Below are 21,687 nucleotides of genomic sequence, written 5' to 3'. Positions count from 1 at the left end.
AGATCTTAAAGACTGTTGTTTTTTTTTACCATTCCCCTACAATTGCAAGATAGAGATAAATTTGCTTTTACAGTTCCTGTTCTTAATCATGCTCAGCCTGTTTAAGCGTTATCAATGGACAGTCTTACCACAAGGAATGATAAATAGTCCTACCTTATGCCAAGAATTCGTAGCTCGCTCTTTACAATCCCTCCGTCAAGAATACCCCAATTATATTCTATATCATTATATGGATGATCTCCTACTGGCAGCTCCTAGTATTGCTGAATGTGATGAATTCTTTTTAAAAGTACAGCAGGCTTTAAGACTATACAATTTGCAAATAGCCCCGGAAAAAATTCAAAAGGACTTTCCTATTTCATATTTAGGGACAATATTGGAACAACATAGAATTAGGCCCCAAAATTTGCAAATTAGAAGAGACCATCTCAAAACCTTAAATGATTTTCAAAAGTTATTTGGAGATATTAATTGGCTACACCCAGCACTTGGGATTCCTACTTATCAATTACGACATTTGTTTTCTACTTTAGAAGGAGATACAGCTCTGGATAGCCCCCGGACCTTAACCCCATTGGCTTTACAGGAACTTCAATTTGTTGAGCAATGACTAAATGACAGCTTTTTGACTTACTTACATGCATTTCAAACTATTTCGTTTATAATATTTCATACCTCTTATTCCCCATCTGGTGTAATTGCTCAAGAAAAAGGATTAATAGAATGGGTTTTCTTACCTAACAGTTTTTCCAAAAAATTGACTATATATATGGATAAATTAGCCTTCCTTATATAGAAGGGTTGCCATCGTATTTTACAATTATCAGGATCTGAACCACACCAGATTGTTACTCAGCTAACAACTGCTCAAATATCTCGATGTTTACAATTTAATGAAAACTGGCATATTTCTCTTGCCTCATATCCTGGTTCGTTTTCTAATCATTATCCATCATCTAAATTGATTGATTTTCTCCAGACTAACACTATGATATCTCATTCCCCAATTTCAGATGTTCCAGTTAAGGGATCCACTATTTTTACAGATGCAAATAAAAATACTGCTGGATATTGGACCCCGGAAAATTCCAAGGTTCTCCCCCACTCATTTTCTTCTGTACAGCCCGCTGAATTGTGGGCTATCTATTTAGTTTTGCAAGATTTTCCCCAACTTCCTATTAACATTGTTTCAGATTCTCGATATGCTGTTCTCTCTTGCCTACAGCTTCCCCATGTCTCTCTTCCATTGACTCTCAAAACAGTTATTGATAAATTGTTTTACCAAGTACAACAATTGCTCTTGCAGCATTTCTTTACTCACATCCGTGCACATTCTGCCCTTCCTGGACCCTTATCATCTGGAAATGCTACAATTGATGCCTTACTTTATCCTATAGAAGCAGCAAAACAAGAACATCTCTTACAACATACCAACTCCAAAGGGTTACAAAAATCTCATGCTATTACTCGAAAACAAGCTCAAAATGTTGTTCGTTCTTGTTCCATATGTGCACCCTTTGCTTTGCCATTTACCCCACCATGTGTCAACATAAGAGGACTACAAGCAAATCAGATACGGCAAATGGATGTAATTTACATTTCTTCCTTCGGACAACAAAAATGTGTGCATCATACTATAGATACTTGCACACATTTTCAATGGGCCACTGCATTACATTCTGAAAAGGCTGACGCTGTTATTACTCATTTGTTATCTTGTTTTGCAGTTATGGGATTACCAATTGAATTGAAAACTGATAATGCACCTGCTTACCAATCCGCAAAATTAGCTCACTTGTTATCTCAATACCATATAACTCATACTTTTGGTATTCCTTATAATAGTCAAGAGCAAGCTATCATTGAAAGAGCTAATCGTACCTTGCATGATTATCTTGAAAAAAGACAAAAGGGGGAACAGAGATTTATGAAACCTAAAGACATTCTGAATAAAACCTTACTTACCCTAATTTTTTTTAATGTTTGGAGCAAGGGAAATCTATCAGCAGCAGAGTTGCATTTTCAAGGGAAAGAAGAGGATAAGAAGATCTTGAATACGCCTATTTGGTATAAAGATAAAGAGAAAGGTTGGATCCCAGCATCATTAATATATTTGGGACGAGGGTATGCTTTCATTTCTGTTGATAATTACAGGTTTTGGACCCCAGCAAGATTGATCAAAATCAACAATGGCTGATCCCCTTGTTCAAAAATTCGAAGAGCTTACTATACCGAGAAGCCTTATTTCCCGTACAAGGGAAGCAACACCTCCTATATGGGGTCAAATGAAGAGGTTGACCCAGGAAGCAGAGAAGACGTTAATGAGGGCGGGGCAACCTCTGAATCCTACCAATCTTTTGCTTGCCATGATGGCGGTGGTGACATGTCAGGTAATCAGTGTATCGGCAAGTAATCATACATATTGGGCATATATACCTAATCCCCCATTAGTAAGAGCAGTTTCCTGGGGGGAACCAGAAGTGCAGGTATGTACTAATGAGACTGCCTTCCTTCCCCCACCAGCTTGCAGGGGAATAGAACAACTATCTCATCATAAACAACAATATAATATTAGTAATTTGACCATTGCAGTGGAAGGTATTCCTTTATGTATAGGGGGACACCCCTTTTGTCTGTCCACCAAGGAACATTCTCATCATTCTTAAAATACATGGGGGGTAAAGTATAATAATTACCATTTTGCTACTTTTACTGTGCTTGTTTCCACCAGGGGATTTAGCACCTCGACAGAACTGATAGATATTCATAATGGAAAACACATGTCACTATGTCCTGTTAACTTTTTTGTTCCTTCTCTAGAATCTTTGGAGTGGGAATGTTGCTGAGGTCATCGACCCTTTAAAGTCATGAATTATTCTGGGGCCATCATTGTAGATTGGAGTCCAGATCATGGGCAATTCTTAGAAAAATGGTCAAATAAATCTTTTAGGTGGCATCGTGCAAGTAGCACTTTGATGGGCAATGGAAATGAAACAGTTAAATGGCAGCAATTTGCACTTGTCCCTCCTCAATTACAATTGCAAGGATATCCGCACATTTAAGGGGATATTTGGAAACTATGGGCAGTTTCTGGTAATCTCACTGTCTGGTCAGGAAACTATACTTTGGACAGTGGTAACTCTTCGGGTCCATTCCATGTTAATTTACATGTTAATAAATCTTATTCTGCAATGGCATGTGTAAAATATCCTTTTGCATTGTTATATGGGAATTGGACCTGGAATGATACTGTGGGGTCTGTGTCATGTGACTATTGTAATCTAACTCAATGTGTAAATCAGTCTTGGTGGGAAGAATTTGAAAGACGAGCCTATAATTCCAATTTCTCGCTAGTAATTGTTAAGGCTCGGACAGAAGTATGGTTACCTATAAATCTGACTCGGCCGTGGTCAGATTCTTTTGCTATTTCTCATCTAGTAACCACTGTACAGACTTTGCTACATCGATCTCGACGTATGCTTGGTGTGGTCATTGCTTCGATTCTAGCAGTCACGTCAGTAACTGCAACAGCAGTGGTAGCAGGTCTTGCGTTACACCAAGGAATTCAAACAGCTGATTTTATTCAGGACTGGCATAAAGACTCTCATTTGTTATGGCAAAAACAGCGAGATTTGGATGCCCAACTTGCTACTGACGTGCTCGATCTTCAACACACCATTTCCTGGCTTGGAGATCAATTGGCTGTTTTATCTACACGAAGTGTGTTGAAATGTGATTGGAATTCTTCTCAGTTTTGTATAACACCTGTACCATTTAACATGAGTGAAGGATGGGATAAAGTAAAACGATCCTTGACTGGGCCTCAAAATCTCACTATGGAGATTATGGACCTGGAACGACAAATTCTGTCTACTTTTAGCAGGACTTTACTTGATATTACGGGGTCTGATTTGCTGTAAAGTCTTCAAGAGGGAGTGAATAACTTAAATCCATTAGGACATGTATCCTCACTAATTGGGACTACTTTTGAGAACACTGTGTTTATATTACTTTTATGTTGTGTTGCTTTTCTAGTCTTCCGGTGATGGCGGAAAGGGAAACAACTAAAGCACGAAGCAGAGAAGATCCAGACCATGCTACAATTTATAAAAGCAAATAAAAAAGGGGGAGATGAAGGGTTAATAGGGTAGCAGAGATGTGCCTGCAAATGGGCCTCTCTGCTAGGGTTGGACGTCCTTGCAAACGAGGCGTTCTGCCAAAGAGTCTGGACACAGCCTTGAGTTTAATGGTCCCTTGCAAACGAGGGAGCATTCCCTTCTTGTGATAAAGAGGGAATAGAGGGCTTTGTACAGACTCTGCAGTAGAGTAGTATTTTACTCCCCTTTGCTATACGATAACATATATGCACCTGCGCTGTGCTGAAAAGGCTTATTCATGCAGTCTGGAATTCTGCCTAGGGGGCTTTTATAATAAACGGCAATTAGTTTTTTGCCCAGTTCTGTTCCTCCGGCTGGAGTGTGCGTGTTGTCTGTCTCTTGTGTGTGTCTTGTTCTGTGTCATTTCACTCGTAATCTCCAACAAACTAATAAAGAGGTTCAGCAAGGTTGCAGGATATAAGATCAATATACAAAAGTGAATTGTATTTTTATGCACTTTTAGTGACCATTCTGAAAATGAAATTAAGAAGATAGTTTCATTTTCAAAGCATCAAACATTATATAAAATACATAGGAATTAATTTTCAAAGGAAGTACAAACTTGTATTCTGAAAATGACACACTGTCATTGAAAGAAAAAAAAAGATCTAAATAAATGGGAAAAAATCCTACGTTCATGGATCAGAAAACTCAACACTGTTAAGATGACAATGCTCCCCAAACTCATTTACAGATTCAGTGCAGTCTTCATTAGAATCCCAAATAATATCTTTGCAGAAACTGACAACCTGATTCTAAACATTGAGAACTTCCAGATGTTCAAGCTGGATTTAGAAAAAGCAGAGGAACAAAGATCAAAATGCCAAAATTTGTTGGATCATAGAAAAAGCAGAGACTTCTAGAAAAGCACCTATTTCTGCTTTATTGACTACACCAAAGCCTTTGTCTGTGTGGATCACAGCAAACTGTGGAAAATTCTTCAAGAGATGGGAATGCCAAACCACCTTATCTACCTCCTGAGAAATCTGTATGTAGGTCAAGAAGCAAGAGTTAGAACTGGATATGGGAAAATGGATTGGTTCTAAATTGGGAAAGGAGTATGTCAAGGCTGTATATGGTCACCCTACTTATTTAATTTCTATGCAGAGCACATCATGTGAAATGCTGGGCTGGATGTAGCACAAGCTGGAATCAAGATTGCCAGGAGAAGTATCAATAACCTCAGATATGCAGATGGCACCACCCTTATGGCAGAAAGTGAAGAAGAACTGAAGAGCCTCTTGATGAAAGTGAAAGAGGAGAGTGAAAAAGCTGGCTTAAAATTTAACATTCAAGAAACTAAGATCATGGCATCTGGTCCCATCACTTCATGGCAGATAGATGGGGAAACAATGGAAACAGTGGGCTCCAAAATCACTACAGATGGTGACTGCAGCCATGAAATTAAAAGATGCTTACTCCTTGGAGGAAAAGCTATGACCAACCTAGAAGCATATTAAAAAGCAGAGACATTACTTTGCCAACAAAGGTCCGTCTAGTCAAGACTATGGTTTTTCTAGTCGTCATGTAAAGATGTGAGTGTTGAACCATAAAGACAGCTGAGCCCCAAAGAATTGATGCTTTTGAACTGTGGTGCTGGAGAAGACTTTTGAGAGTCCCTTGGACTGCAAGGAGATCAAACCAGTCAGTCCTAAAGGAAATCAGTCCTGAATATTCATTGGAAGGACTGATGTTGAAGCTGAAACTCCAACACTTTGGCCACCTGATATGAATAACTGACTCATTGGAAAAGACCCTGATGCTTGGAATAATTGAAGGTGGGAGGAGAAGGGGGCGACAGAGGATGAGATGGTTGGATGGCATTACCGACTCGATGGACATGAGTTTAAGCAAGCTCTGGGAGTTGGTGATGGACAGGGAAGCTTGGCGTGCTGTAGTCCATAGGATCACAAAGAGTCAGACACGACTGAGCGACTGAACTGATTCTAAAAGTCACATGGAACTGAAAGGGACTCAAAAGAGCCAAGACATTTCTGAAAAAGAAGGGGAAAGTAGGGAGATTCCACCTCCTGATTTCAAACCTTACTACAGAGTAATGCAAACAAGACAGTGTGGTTACTAGTACAAGAATGGACATAGATCATGGAATACAATTGACAGTCCAGGAATAAATCCATACATCTATGATCAACTACAGCGGCCATGACCATTCAAAGTGGAAAAATAGTCTTTTCAACAAATGTTCTGCAAGTACAGAGGGCTTTATGTGATGCTGTGTGCGGTCATCATGTTGGGGTTCACAGAGTTATATCTGGACCTGTTATTTCCACTCAGAGAGGAGTGGGTGTAGTAGACTTTATCCTGGGCACCAGCCTGTGGGGCAAAACGTGGCATGCTCTCACATCATGCTAATTCTTGACTACTCTATAAAACATAGCTAAGTTCTGAAAAGAGGCAAAGATCTCACTGGGACTGCTTAAAGCTCCCCGACCCCGGGTGATGGAACCTGTGATACACATAATAGGAAAGCTTAAGTTCCTGCTTCAGCTGTGCTTGAAGGATTTTAAGAGGAATCTATAACAATCTCTGAAAGGATGTCTCCAGTGCTACTTGGCAACCAGCCATTGTTGGGGAAGAGCTGATATCTGTAAAGATAAGCAAATAGAGAAATTTCACCTATAAAAAAGTTACCAGTTATAAGAAAAGCATATGAATTTGGAAATGGATTCATAAAACATCAACAGAAAATTTTACAAAATTCCCAACTTTCTGTTTTTAAGAAGCTTCAAGAGGACATTGGAAAGATTGCATGGAGATTAAAAACATCACTGAATCACAAATATTAATGGAGGCAATGAACAGTAGATGAGGTAAACCAGAAAAACAAGGTTGAAGATAAAACTGAGATATCTCCCAGAACCGAGAGGAAAAGGTAAAATAATAAAAATAATGAGAGATTCTAGGGATAGAATCTGGGGTAGAAAGAAATTCCAGAAGTTTGGAATAGAAAAGTTGGAGTAGAAGAAATAATTAAAGAAATGAAAGCTTTCTTAAGCTAAATATTTACAGAGACCCAAGCTACCCCTCATATTAATCTGGTGAATACAGGATTTATACTGTTTATGTAAAAAGAAGTATGAGATAGAGAAATGGAGGGGTGTGCCCAATTTCTCACCTCTATATGACAGACAGCTAAAGGCAGAGCCCTGACTTCTGACTTTCAGAGCAGTGTCCTTGGCATGGGTATGCTGTGCAACTTGTCACGGAGGCTTTTAAAAATCTCTTATTCTGCAATAAATTCATCTGCTAATTAATTCAAATGAGGCCCCGAAATAATAGGAATATGATTATTTAGCATGAATTTGTAAGAATGTTCTCATTTCAAGAGCCAAAATGAGGATTATCCCAGGAAAAATGCTATGCTTACCTGTTACTGTCCCTTCCATAAGCCTCTAAACTATTCCAAGACTTAATGAAGAGTTTATTTTAGAACTATCTTTTTCTTTGGAAGGATTCTTTCAGCAGCTGTCAAATCCATTTTCATGACTTTGCTTATGGTGAATTTGAGATTATAACCTTATCTGGGGAAGAATAAAAGCCCACTGCATGATATAGCATAAGCACAGACATTTGGTAATGGAAAACAATCATGGTAGCTAAACATCTGAGTAGCTAGCTCCTGCAGGACCAGCACCCAGTATGCGCTTAGCAGATTCATAGGTCAGGTCTCATGTCTGCATCAGAGCTGACTCATCAGCACAGCATAGTCCATGCTCTAATGATCAGGACTCACTACTCGGACATATCATCTTTTGCTAACATCACTGGCTTTCCACAGGTCTTTAGCTCCAACAGGACCAAACTACAGACATCCTTGAATACCTGCCCTGTCCCCATCCCCAAGTCTAGAAAAGTACATGTTTGATATGTATAGCCATTTTGTTTTTCCAAACCTGTCTAAGGCTTTTATTCTTACTTACCCTCTTTAAGCACCATATTTGGGCTTCCCAGGTGGCGCTAGTGGTAAAGAACCTGCCTGCCAATACAGCAGACATGAGATGCAGGTTTGATCCTTGCGTCAGAAAAATACCCTGGAGGAGGGCACGGCAACCCACTCCAGTATTCTTGCCTGGAGAACCCTATGAACAGAGGAGCCTGGCAGGCTATATCCACACGGTCACATAGAGTCAGACATGACTGAAACGACTTAGTACGCGTGCACCGTATTTGGCCTCTTCCTTAAGTCAGCTGGATGCCTCTAAACCATAAGGTTGCCATCTAACGTAATCTGTACCTGAGATCTAACATCTGTCCTTGTACTCAGAGCTTTGAGCATTTTCATCATGTCCAGCTGTTCCTGGGTTAAGTTTAGGAAGGGTGGTGGCTGTACATGAACAGGCTGCATCCTGGCTCTCAGTTCAGTTCAGTTCAGTTGCTCAGTCGTGTCTGACTCTTTGCAACCCCATGGACTGCAGCACACAAAGCCTCCCTGTCCATCACCAACTCCTGGCTCTCACTGGGGCCCAATTTCCTTCTGGCACAAAAATCAGCCCTTTTATGGACAAATATGTGATATGATGATATGATGCTTTTGACATAGTTTTGGGGAAAGGGCAGTTGGTAAAGAATCCGCCAACAACCCAACCTGGGTTCCATTCCTGGGTTGGGAAGATACCCTGGAGAAGGGCATGGCAACCCACTCCAGTATTCTTGCCTGGAGAATTCCAAGGACAGAGGAGCCTGGCACAGTACAGTCCACGGGCTTGCAAAGAGTTAGACATGACCAAGTGACTTTCACTTCACTTGGGAAAGGGACTCAGAAAGACTGCCACAAAACCCAAGAGCCTTGTCCCCGAGAAGGGGAAACACCCAAGCCTCGTCACTGGATTAGACAACTCTCTCTGTAATTATTTCTTCTGTAAATTATACCCTATTATAAGTCTCAAGGAATGGTCAGTAGTTCTGCTCAAAATAAATGAATGGAATCAGGGCTAGGAATTTAATAATGGAATCTTCCTCAAGCCAAGAATTCCTTTATCTGGGTACTAGGTACCTCTTCCTAATTGAAAGTGTTAAAGATAGTGATCTATTTCTCACACTCAAGTTACTTCTGCCAGACAAGTAAACACAGCTGTCAACAACATGCTCTCACATCTTGTTCTTTTTGTCAGGACGCTGGAGTGTGAAAAAAAAGAGAGAGAGTCATATAGCTCACCAATGTCAGGTGTGGACTCTGGCCAGCCCATGTGGTTCAATCCTGTCGGGGCACTCTGCGAGAATGGATGGCTTCTTCCAGGGAGATTCAAAGACTCTGGAGAGGTAATGATCATCTTCCTCCAACACTGGGAGAAAAGGAAAAGAGGCAGAGAGTAAATGAAGAAAAGAGATAACATGCTGTCATTGCCACATTCCGATTTTCCTAACTGCCCATGGACTTTGCTGTGAGCAGACCAAGCAGCCAAAATGCACACAGCTCGGGGAGGTGCCATTCACTTCAAAATCCATGTAAAAAGAAAAGTTTCTCTTGGAATCAGTAGTCTGCAATCTGTACAGCCATATGTGACAACCATGGCAGAATAGGTTGTCATTCAACAATGTGAAATGAGGACTGTCAGCAGGTCTCAAAACCCCAAATTATACCAGCTGGTCAGCCCACACAGCCTGACATTTCTCCAAAGCAAGGCTTTGTTTTAGCTATATTCTTGCAGGGGTGCTTAATTAAAATGCAACTCATGGAGTCTCTGACACCTCACAGCTCTACCCTTTAGACAGTAAAGACCAGTGTTGCATGGGGACTTGGTAGGGCAAGAATATTGTCCCTTTCTTTATTATCCCATTATCCAGAAATATACTTGGTCCCTCCAGATTTTGTCTACTTTCATATTAATCATATAAATGTTCCATTTTCTTTTGTATTCCACACAAAGTAAGCAAACAGTGCTTAGAAAATTCTCTTAGTGATTTATGGAAACATAAATATAGAAACAAGGATTAGGGAGTATGATACTTCATTCCATCTCCTCATTTTGAATGCAACTAAAAACCTTGGGAGGATGTATAAGTCAGTTTCCCAAGGGCTATAAATAAATAATAGCATGTGGGTTGGAGTAGAAAGCCAGTATTTGAAACTAAGCTAATCCTGCGGTGAGTTACCTTTTTTTGTTTGTGGTTCTTGACATCAATAGCAGCTTAAGACTGAGTATGGAGCAAACATACTCCAAAAAGTCTTCTCTAGTCTGAAGAAAGGGGAAAGGGACCCTGCGGATATGAATAAGTGGGGAAATCTTCTATGTTATCATTTACTTCCACCCTAGACTTCCAGGAAATCCTGTTATATCCAGTATGTATGGCAGTGATGGCCAGGAAGGCCCCTAAAATTCTGAGCAAGGGGATTCTTTATGACCAGGAGAAATGTAGCCCCAAGAGCATGTGGGAAGAAGACTTATTCCTTTTTTCCCGCTCTGTCCTCCTGCCACTTGGCTCCAGAGGCAGACATAGTTACAGGAAGCATAAGGCAAAGTGGGAAAATGAAAGCCTAGCTTTATAGCAAAAAGTGTAGGCAAAGGGGGACTCCTGGAAGCCAAGAGGTGTCTGGAAGAATACAGAAAGGAAAAAGATCAAGAAAATGATACCATAAAGTTGTTTATGAACACCTGGACTTATGCACAAACTTTGCTTGTGTGGATCTAACGCTAAACAGAATAGTAAAATCACTGAGAACCAAAATTTGAGAACCAAATTATGGAGTAGATCATTTTATAAGTTTCAGACTAGCCACAGAGTGATTCACATTATCAAAATAACACTGAAAACACCTTGAAAATTTTAACTGACATAAGAAATATAGCTCCTGAAAGCCAGTAAGAACTTTTACCCTAAACTGAATCAGTTACTTGAAAATTTTAATTATTATTCTTCATAGAAACTAAGGCTCATAATGTAATATTCAAACATCCAAGATACAACCCAGAATTATTTGATATACAGAGAACTATGAAAATCTCAATAACTTATAAGGGGAAAACAATCAACAGATCCCAGCACCAAGATGACACAGTGTTGGAATTATGAAAGATTTTAAAGAAGTTCATATAACTGTGTGCCAAGAAGTGCATGTGAACACTCTTGAAATGAATTGAAAATAATAGCAAATGAAGCAACTGACAAACAACTAATCTCAAAAATATACAAGCAACTCCTGCAGCTCACTTCCAGAAAAATAAACTACCCAATCTAAAAATGGGACAAAGAACTAAACAGACATTTCTCCAAAGAAGACATACAGGTGGCTAACAAACACATGAAAAGATGCTCAACATCACTCATTATCAGAGAAATGCAAATCAAAACCACAATGAGGTACCATTTCACGCCAGGCAGAATGGCTGCGATCCAAAAGTCTACAAGAATAAATGCTGGAGAGGGTGTGGAGAAAAGGGAACCCTCTTACACTGTTGGTGGGAATGCAAACTAGTACAACCACTATGGAGAACACTGTGGAGATTCCTTAAAAAACTGGAAATGGAACTGCCTTATGACCCAGCAATCCCACTGCTGGGCATACACACCGAGGAAACCAGAATCGAAAGAGGCACGTGTACTCCAATGTTCACTGCAGCACTGTTTATAATAGCCAGGACATGGAAGCAACCTAGATGTCCCTCAGCAGATGAATGGATAAGAAAGCAGTGGTACATATACACAATGGAGTATTACTCAGCCATTAAAAAGAATACACTTGAATCAGTTCTAATGAGGTGGATGAAACTGGAGCCTATTATACACAGTGAAGTATGCCAAAAAGAAAACACCAATACAGTATACTATTGCATATATATGGAATTTAGAAAGATGGTAACGATAACCCTGTATGCGAGACAGCAAAAGAGACACAGATGTATAGAACAGTCTGTTGGACTCTATAGGTTAAGGCGAGGGTGGGATGATTTGGGAGAATGGCATTGAAACATGTATAATATCATATATGAAACCAATAGCCAGTCCAGGTTCAATGCATGATACTGGATGCTTGGGGCTGGTGCACTGAGACGACCCAGAGGGATCGTACAGAGAAGGAGGAGGGAGGGGGGTTCAGGATGGGGAACATGTGTATACCTGTGGCAGATTCATGTTGATGTATGGCAAAACCAATATAATATTGTAAATTAATTAACCTCCAATTAAAATAAATAAATTCATATTTTTAAAAGAAAATAATGGCAGGAAAATAGATAAAAAATAGAATACAATGGAAACATTAGACCTGAAAAAGAAAAAGGCTAAAATTAAAATTTTACATGGGTGGACCTTGAGTGCATTATGCTAAGTGAAATAAGTCAGACAAGAAAGAAAAAGACTGTATGACCTTACTTATATTGAATATGTGAAATCTTAGAAAAGAAGAGTCAAGCTAATAGAGACAAAATAGCCAAAGGCAGGGAATAGGTAGTAGGCAAACTGGATGAGGGAGCCAAAAGATACAAGCTTCCAGTTATAAAATAAGTCCTGTAAGGTGCAGCATGGAAACTACAGTTAATAACAGTGCACTGTATAACAGACACAAAGGAAACAAATTGACAGTAATACAATAATAGTGGGAGACTTTAACACCTCACATCAACGGACACATCATCAAGCAGAAAATCAACAAGGAAACAGTGACATTAAATAACACATTAGACCAACTGGACTTAATAGATATCTACAGGACATTCCATTCAAAAACAGAAGAACACTTGCTTTTCACATGCACATGTAATGTTCTCATGCTGGTCCACAAAACAAGTCTCAACACATTTAGAGGACAGATATTATACCAAGTATCTTTTCAGATCACAATGATATGGAAGTAGAAACCTATTACAGAAAGAAAAGTGGAAAAAATGCAAATATGTAGAGACTAAACAACATGGTACTAAAACCCCAATAAGTCAACCAAAAAAAATTAAAGAGGAAATCAGAAAACACCCTGAGACAAATGAAAATTAAAAACACAACCTTCCAAAGGCTATGGGAAGCAGCAAAAGCTGTTCCCAAGAGGGAAGTTTATATTAATATAGCCTTACCTCAAGAAATAAGAGAAATCTCAAATAGATAACCAAACCTACCATGTAAATGAATTAGAAATATAAGAACAAACAAAATCCAAAGTCAGCAGAAGGATGGAAATAATAAAGATCAGAGTAGAGATTAAAAAAAAAAATAACACCCACAATATGGCAGATTCATGTTGATGTATGGCAAAACCAATACAGTATTGTAAAGTAAAAACAAACAAACAAACAAAATTAGTGGAAAAAAAAAGACTAATGAAAGCAAGATCTGATTTTTTAAAAAGATAAACAAAATTGATAAGCCTTTAGCCAGGCTCATTAAGAGAAAGAGAGGAGCCATCCCTAGTGGTCCAGTGGCTAAGACTCTGTGTTCCCCATGCAGGGAGTTTGGGTTTAATCCCTGGTCAGGGAACTAGGTCCCACATGCCACAACTAAAGATCCCATATGCCACAACTAAGACCTGGCACAATAAAAATAAATAGATAGATATTTTAAAAAAGAAAAAAGAGAGAGGATCCAAATACAATAACTTAGAAATTAAAGAGGACAAGTTGCAACCAGTATCAGAGAAGTATGAACAATCATAAGAGAATACTGTGAACAGTTACATACCAACAAACTGGACAACCTAGAAGGAATGGATAAATTCCTAGAAACATATAATCTTCATAGTTTGAATCAGGAAGAACCAGATAATCTCAACAGACTGATTATTTGTATTGAAACTGAATTGGTAGTCAAAAACTCCCAACAAACAAAAGTCCAAAGCCAGAAGGCTTCACAGGGGAATTCTGTGTCTGTGTGCTTAGTCACTTAGTCATGTCCAACTCTTTGCGACCCTTTGGACTGTAGTCCCAGGCTTCTCTGTACATGAGAATTTTCAGGCAAGAATACTGGAGTGGGCTGCCATTCCTTCCTCCAAGGGATCTTCCCGACCCAGGGATTGAACTCACACCCCTTGGGTCTCCTGCATTGCAGCCAGAATCTTTATTTGCTGAATCATTAGGGAATTCTACCAAACATTTCAGTTCAGTTCAGTTCAGTTGCTCAGCTGTGTCTGAATCTGCGACCACATGGACTGCAGGATGCCGGGCCTCTCTGTCTATCACCAACTGCCGGAGTTCACTCAAACTCATGTCCATTGAGTTGGTGATGCCATCCAACCATCTCATCCTCTTTCATCCCCTTCTCCTCCCGCCTTCAATCTTTCCCAGCATCAGGGTCTTTTCAAATGAGTCAACTCTTTGCATCAGGTGGCCAAAGTATTGGAGTTTCAGCCTCAACATCTAAAGAAGACTTAACATCTAGCCTCAAACTATTTAAAAAATTTTTTAATATAAATTTATTTATTTTAATTGGAGGTTAATTAATTTACAATATTGTATTGGTTTTGCCATATATCAACATGAATCCACCACAGGTGTACACGTGTTCCCCATCCTGAACCCCCCTCCCACCTCCTCCCCATACCATCCCTCTGGGTCATCCCAGTGCACCAGCCCCGAGCATCCTGTATCATGCATCAGATCTAGACTGGCGATTCGTTTCATATATGATATTATACATGTTTCAATGCCATTCTCCCAAATCATCCCACCCTCGCCTTCTCCCATAGAGTCCAAAAGACTGTTCTATACATCTGTGTCTCTTTTGCTGTCTCACATACAGGGTTATTGTTACCATCTTTCTAAATTCCATATATATGCAATAGTATACTGTATTGGTGTTTTTCTTTCTGGCTTACTTCACTCTGTATAATAGGCTCCAGTTTCATCCACCTCATTAGAACTGATTCAAGTGCATTCTTTTTAATGGCTGAGTAATACTCCATTGTGTATATGTACCACTGCTTTCTTATCCATTCATCTGCTGATGGGCATCTAGGTTGCTTCCATGTCCTGGCTATTATAAGCAGTGCTGTGATGAACGTTGGGGTACACGTGCCTCTTTTGATTCTGGTTTCCTCAGTGTGTATGCCCAGCAGTGGGATTGCTGGGTCATAAGGCAGTTCCATTTCCAGTTTTTTAAGGAATCTCCACACTGTTCTCTTCTCCATAGTGGCTGTACTAGTTTGCATTCCCACCAACAGTGTAAGAGGGTTCCCTTTTCTCCACACCCTCTCCAGCATTTATTGCTTGTAGACTTTTGGATCGCAGCCATTCTGCCTGGCGTGAAATGGTACCTCATTGTGGTTTTGATTTGCATTTCTCTGATAATGAGTGATGTTGAGCATCTTTTCATGTGTTTGTTAGCCATCTGTATGTCTTCTTTGGAGAAATGTCTGTTTAGTTCTTTGTCCCATTTTTAGATTGGGTAGTTTATTTTTCTGGAAGTGAGCTGCAGGAGTTGCTTGTATATTTTTGAGATTAGTTGTCTGTCAGTTGCTTCATTTGCTATTATTTTCTCCCATTCTGAAGGCTGTCTTTTCACCTTGCTTAGAGTTTCCTTTGTTGTGTAGAAACTTTTAATTTTAATTAGGTCTCATTTGTTTATTTTTGCTTTTATTTCCAATATCCTGGGCGGTGGGTCATAGAGGATCTTGCCGTGAATTATGTCGGAGAGTGTTTTGCCTATGTTCTCCTCTAGGAGTTTAATAGTTTCTGGTCTTACGTTTAGATCTTTAATCCATTTTGAGTTTATTTTTGTGTATGGTTTTAGAAAGTGTTCTAGTTCCATTCTTTTACAAGTGGTTGACCAGTTTTCCCAGCACCACTTGTTAAAGAGATTGTCTTTTCTCTATTGTATATTCTTGCCTCCTTTGTCAAAGATAAGTTGTCCATAGGTGCATGGATTTATCTCTGGGATTTCTATTTTGTTCCATGGATCTATCTTTCTGTCTTTGTGCCAGTACCATACTGTCCTGATGACTGTGGCTTTGTAGTAGAGCCTGAAGTCAGGTGAGTTGATTCTTCTGATTCCATTCTTCTTTCTCAAGATTGCTTTCTCCAACTATTCTAAAATATTGAAGAGGATAAAACATTCCCAAACTCATTCTATGAGACCAGCATTACACTGATACCAAAACCAGACAAAGACACTACAAAAATTGGAAATTACAGACCAGCATCTCTGATGAACACAGATGGAAAAATCCTCAACAGAATATTCTCAAATTAAATTCAAAAGTAGATAACAAAGGATCATACTGATACACCATGATCAGGTGGGATTTATCCCAGGGATGCAAGGATGATTCAATATCTACAAATCAACCAATGTTATACACCATGTTAATAAAATGAAGTATAAGGGAATTGATCAAGATGGCAAAGTAGGAGAAAGTAGAACTCATCTACCCCCACAAACACATCAAAAATACCTCTACATGTGCAACAACTGCCACAGAAAACTAACTGGAAATTGGCAGAAAGCTTCCTGTACAAACAAGGCTATAAGAAAACACAAAGTATAAAAATCACATGATCTCCCAATAGATGGATAAAAAGCATTAATAAAAATTCAGTATCCATTCATGATAAAAATTTGTCAAAGTTGGTATAGAGGTAAATTTCTTGAGATAATAAATGCCATTTATGACAAACACACCAAACATCATACTGAATGGGGAAAACCTGATAGCTTTTCCTTCAGGATCAAGAACAAGACAAGAATGCCCACTCTCACCATTTTTACTTAACACAGTATAGGAAGTCCTAGCTATAGCAAACAGATAAGAAAAAAAAGCACCAAAATTAGAAGGAAAGAAGTAAAACTGTCATATTTGCAGATAACATGATATTACATATAGAAAACTTTAAAATCTCTGCCAAAAAACTTTTAGAATAGATGAATTCAAAAAGATGCAGGATATAAGATTAATATACAGAAATTCACTCCTTTTATATTATATGCTAATAATTAATTATGAAAAAAGAGAAGCAAGAAAACACTATCATTTACAATTGCATCAAAAGAATAAAATGTCTAAGAATAAATTTACTAAGGAGGATAAAGACATATATTTTGAAAATTATAAGACATTGATGAAAGAAATTGGAGATGATACAAATATATGGAAAGACATTGTGTGTGTGTATATATATATATGAACTGGAAGAAGTAATATTGTTAAAATATCTATACTACCCAAAGGAGTCTGAAGACATAATACAATGCCTATCAAAATATCTATAACATTTTTCACAGAAGAAAAACGAATAAATAATCCTAAATTTGTATGGAACCACAAATGTCCCCAAATAGACAAATCAATTTTGATAGAAAAGAACACAGTTGGAAGTATTATGCTGTCTAACTTCAAACTAATCTTCAAAACTACAGTAAAAAAACAGCAGCATGGTATTGACGAAAACAGACACATGGATCAATGAAATATCACAGAGAGCCCACAAATAAACCCATGTACATGTGGTTAACTAGTCTATGACAAAGGCAGTAAGAATATGCAAGGGAGAAAAAAATATCTTCAATAAACACTGCTGGGAAAACTGGACAGCTACATGTAAAAGAATGAGATCAGAACATTTCCTCACACCATATAAAGAATAAACTCAAAATGGATAAAGACCTATATATAAGCTCAGAAAGTATAAAACTCCTAGAAGAAAATGTAGACAGTATACTCTTTGACATAGGCCTTAGCAGGAATGGGAAATACTAGAGATCTCTCAAGAAAATTAGTGATATCAAGGGAACATTTCATGCAAAGATGGGCACAACAAAGAACGGAAATGGTATGAACCGAACAGAAGCTGAAGATATTAAGAAGCTATGGCAAGAATATACAGAAGAACTATTCAAAAAAGATCTTAATGGCCCAGATAACCATAGTGATGTGATCACTTACCTAGAGCCAGACATCCTGGAAAGTGAAGTCAAGTGGTCCTTAGGAAGCATCACTACCAACAAAGGTAGTGGAGGTGATGGACTTCCAACTGAGCTATTTCAAATCCCAAAAGATGATGCTATGAAAGTGCTGCACTCAGTATGCCAGCAAATTTGGAAAACTCAGCAGTGCCCATAGGACTGGAAAAGGTCAGTCTTAATTCCAATCCCAAAGACAGGCAATGCCAAAAACATGTTCAAACTAGTGAACAATTGCACTCATCTCACCAATACCAAAGTAATGCTCAAAAATCTCCAAGTGAGGCTTCAACAGTATGTGAACCAAAAACTTCCAGATGGATTCCAAGCTGGATTTAGAAAAGGCAGAGGAGCCAGAGAGCAAATTGCCAACATGTTAGATCATAGAAAAAGCAAGAGAGTTCCAGAAAAAAATCTACTCCTGCTTTATTGACTGCACCAAAGCCTTTGACTGTGGATCACAACAAACTGGAAAATTCTTCAAGAGGTGGGAATACCAGATCACCTTATCTGTCTCCTGAGAAACATGTATGCAGGTCAAGAAACAACAGTTAGAACTGGACATGGAACAATGGACTGGTTTCAAATCAGGAAAGGAGTACACCAAAGCTGTATATTGTCACCCTGCTTATTTAACTTCTATGCAGAGTACATCATGTGAAATGCTGGGCTGGATGAAGCACAAGCTGGAATCAAGATTGCTGGGAGAAATATCTATAACCTCAGATATGCAGATGACACCACCCTTATGGCAGAAAGTGAAGAAGAACTAAAGAGTCTCTTGATGAAAGTGAAAGAGGAGAGTAAAAAATTTGGGTTAAAATTCAAAATTCAAAAACTAAGATCATGGCATCCAGTCCCATCACTTCATGGCAAATAGATCAGGAAACGATGGAAACCGTGACAGACTTTATTTTCTTGGGCTCTAAAATCACTGCAGATGGTGACTGTAGCCATGAAATTAAAATACACCTGCTTCTTGGAAGAAGAGATGTGACCAATCTAGACAGTATATTAAAAAGTAGAGACATTACTTTTCTGACAAAGGTTCATCTAGTCAAAGCTTTTTCCAGTTTTTCCAGTAGTCATGTATGGATGTGAGAGTTGGACTGTAAAGAAAGCTGAGTACCAAAGAACTGATATTTTTGAACTGTGGTGTTGGATAAGACTCTTGAGAGTCCCTTGGAGTGCTAGGAGATCAAATACCAGTCAATCCTAAAGTAAATCAGCCCTGAGTATTCATTGGAAGGACTGTTGCTGAAGCTCCAGTACTTTGGCCACCTGATGCAAAGAACTGGCTCATTGGAAAAGACCCTGACACTGGAAAAGATTGAAGGCAGCAGGAGAAGGGGACGACAGAGGTTGAGATGGTTGGATGGCATCACCATCTTGATGGACATGACTTTGAGTGAGCTCCAGGAGGTGGTGGTGGACAAGAAGCCTGGCATGCTGCAGTCCACGGGGTCGCAAAGAGTCAGACATGACTGAATGACTGAGTGACTGAACTGAAAATTTTATATATATATATATATATATATATATATATATATATATATATATATGACACCACCCTTATGGCAGAAAGTGAAGAGGAACTAAAAAGCCTCTTGATGAAAGTAAAAGAGGAGAGTGAAAGAGTTGGCTTAAAGCTCAACATTCAGAAAATGAAGATCATGGCATCCGGTTCCATCACTTCATGGGAAATAGATGGGGAAACAGTGGAAACAGTGGCAGACTTTATTTTTGGGGGCTCCAAAATCACTGCAGATGGTGACTGCAGCCATGAAATTAAAAGACGCTTACTCCTTGGAAGAAAAGTTATGACCAACCGAGATAGCATATTCAAAAGCAGAGACATTGCTTTGCCGACTAAGGTCCATCTAGTCAAGGCTATGGTTTTTCCTGTGGTCATGTATGGATGTGAGAGTTGGGCTGTGAAGAAGGCTGAGTGCCAAAGAATTGGTGCTTTTGAACTGTGGTGTTGGAGAAGAATTTTGAGAGTCCCTTGGACTGCGGGGAGATCCAATCAGTCCATTCTGAAAGAGATCTGCCCTGGGATTTCTTTGGAAGGAATGATGCTAAAGCTGAAACTCCAGTACTTTGGCCACTGCATGTGAAGAGTTGACTCATTGGAAAAGACTTTGATGCTGGGAGGGATTGGGGGCAGGAGAAGAAGGGGACAACCGAGGATGAGATGGCTGCATGGCATCACTGACTTGATGGACGCGAGTCTGAGTGAACTCTGGGAGTTGGTGTTGGACAGGGAGGCCTGGCGTGCTGTGATTCATGGGGTCGCAAAGAGTAGGACACTACTGAGCGACGGAACTGAACTGATATATATATATATATATATATATATATATATATGATTTGTCTCCTCAGGCAAGAATTTGTGGGTGTGTGAATCCTCAGTCACATCTGATTCTTTGCAACCTTATGGATGTAGCCCACTGGGCTCCTTTGTCCATGAAGCTTTCCAGGCAAAAATACTGGAGTATGTTGCCATTTCCTACTTGAGAGGATCTTCCTGACCTAGAGAATGAATCTGCATCTCCTCTGTCTCCTGCATTGCAGGTGGATACTTTACCCACAAACCATCAGGGAAGCCAAAATAAGCAAATGGAACCTCATCAAACTTAGAAGATTTTGCAAAGTGAAGGAAACCAATAAAACGATGAATGGGAGAAAATGTTTCCAGATGATATGTCTGATAAGCAGTTTATATAAGAAATATAAACATCTCATATAACTCTGTATCAAAAAACTCCAAAACACCCAATTTAAAAAAGGGCAGAGGACCTGAATAACCATTTTCCCAAAGATGGCATATAGATGGCCAAAAGGAATGTGAAAATATGCTCAACATGGCTAATAGCTAGTGAAATGTAACTCAAAACCACAGTGACCTCCTACACTGTTGGTGGGATGTAAATTGGTACAGCCACTATGGAGACTAGTATGGCGATGCTGTTAAAAAAAAAAAAAACATAAAAATCAGTTCAGTTCAGTCATTTAGTCGTGTCCAACTCTTTGCATCCCCATGGACTGCAGCACACCAGGCTTTCCTGTCCATCACCAACTCCAGGAGTTTACTCAAACTCATGCCCATTGAGTCGGTGATGCCATCAAACCATCTCATCCTCTGTCATCCCCTTCTCCTCCTACCTTTAAACATTCCCCAAATCTGGCTCTTTTCCAATGAGTCAGTTTTCACATCAGGTGGCGAAAGTATTGGAGTTTCAGCTTCAACATTAGTCCTTCCAATGAATATTCAGGACTGATTTCTTTTAGGATGGACTGGTTGGATTTCCTTGCAGTCCAAGGAACTCTCAAGAGTCTTCTCCAACACCACAGTTCAAAAGCATCAATTATTTGGCGCTCAGCTTTCTATATAGTCCAACTCTCACATCCATGCATGACTACTGCAAAAGCCATAGCCTTAACTAGATGGACCTTTGTTGGCAAAGTAATGTCTCTGCTTTTTAATATGCTATCTAGGTTCAGTTCAGTTCAGTCAGTTCAGTCGCTCAGTTGTGTCCAACTCTTTGTGACCCCATGAACTGCAGCACGCCAGGCCTCCCTGTCCATCACCAACTCCTGGAGTTCACGCAGACTCACGTCCATCAAGTCAGTGATGCCATCCAGCCATCTCATCCTCTGTCGTCCCTTTCTCCTCCTGCCCCCAATCTCT

The 21,687-nt window shown here is 39.3% G+C and overlaps 1 protein-coding gene across 1 annotated transcript in view; it reads right to left on the bottom strand.

Annotated features, from left to right (window-relative positions):
- Positions 1-21,687, bottom strand: part of ARHGEF4 (Rho guanine nucleotide exchange factor 4) — a 372,112-nt gene that overhangs the window by 128,335 nt on the left and 222,090 nt on the right. Inside the window, 1 exon segment of the mRNA XM_069576860.1 lies at positions 9,334-9,460. Coding sequence (XP_069432961.1) covers positions 9,334-9,460 — 127 coding nt within the window.

Source organism: Ovis canadensis, chromosome 2 (genome assembly GCF_042477335.2).
Source record: "Ovis canadensis isolate MfBH-ARS-UI-01 breed Bighorn chromosome 2, ARS-UI_OviCan_v2, whole genome shotgun sequence".
Lineage (NCBI taxonomy): Eukaryota > Metazoa > Chordata > Mammalia > Artiodactyla > Bovidae > Ovis > Ovis canadensis.
This window is presented reverse-complemented; position numbering and strand designations above follow the sequence as displayed.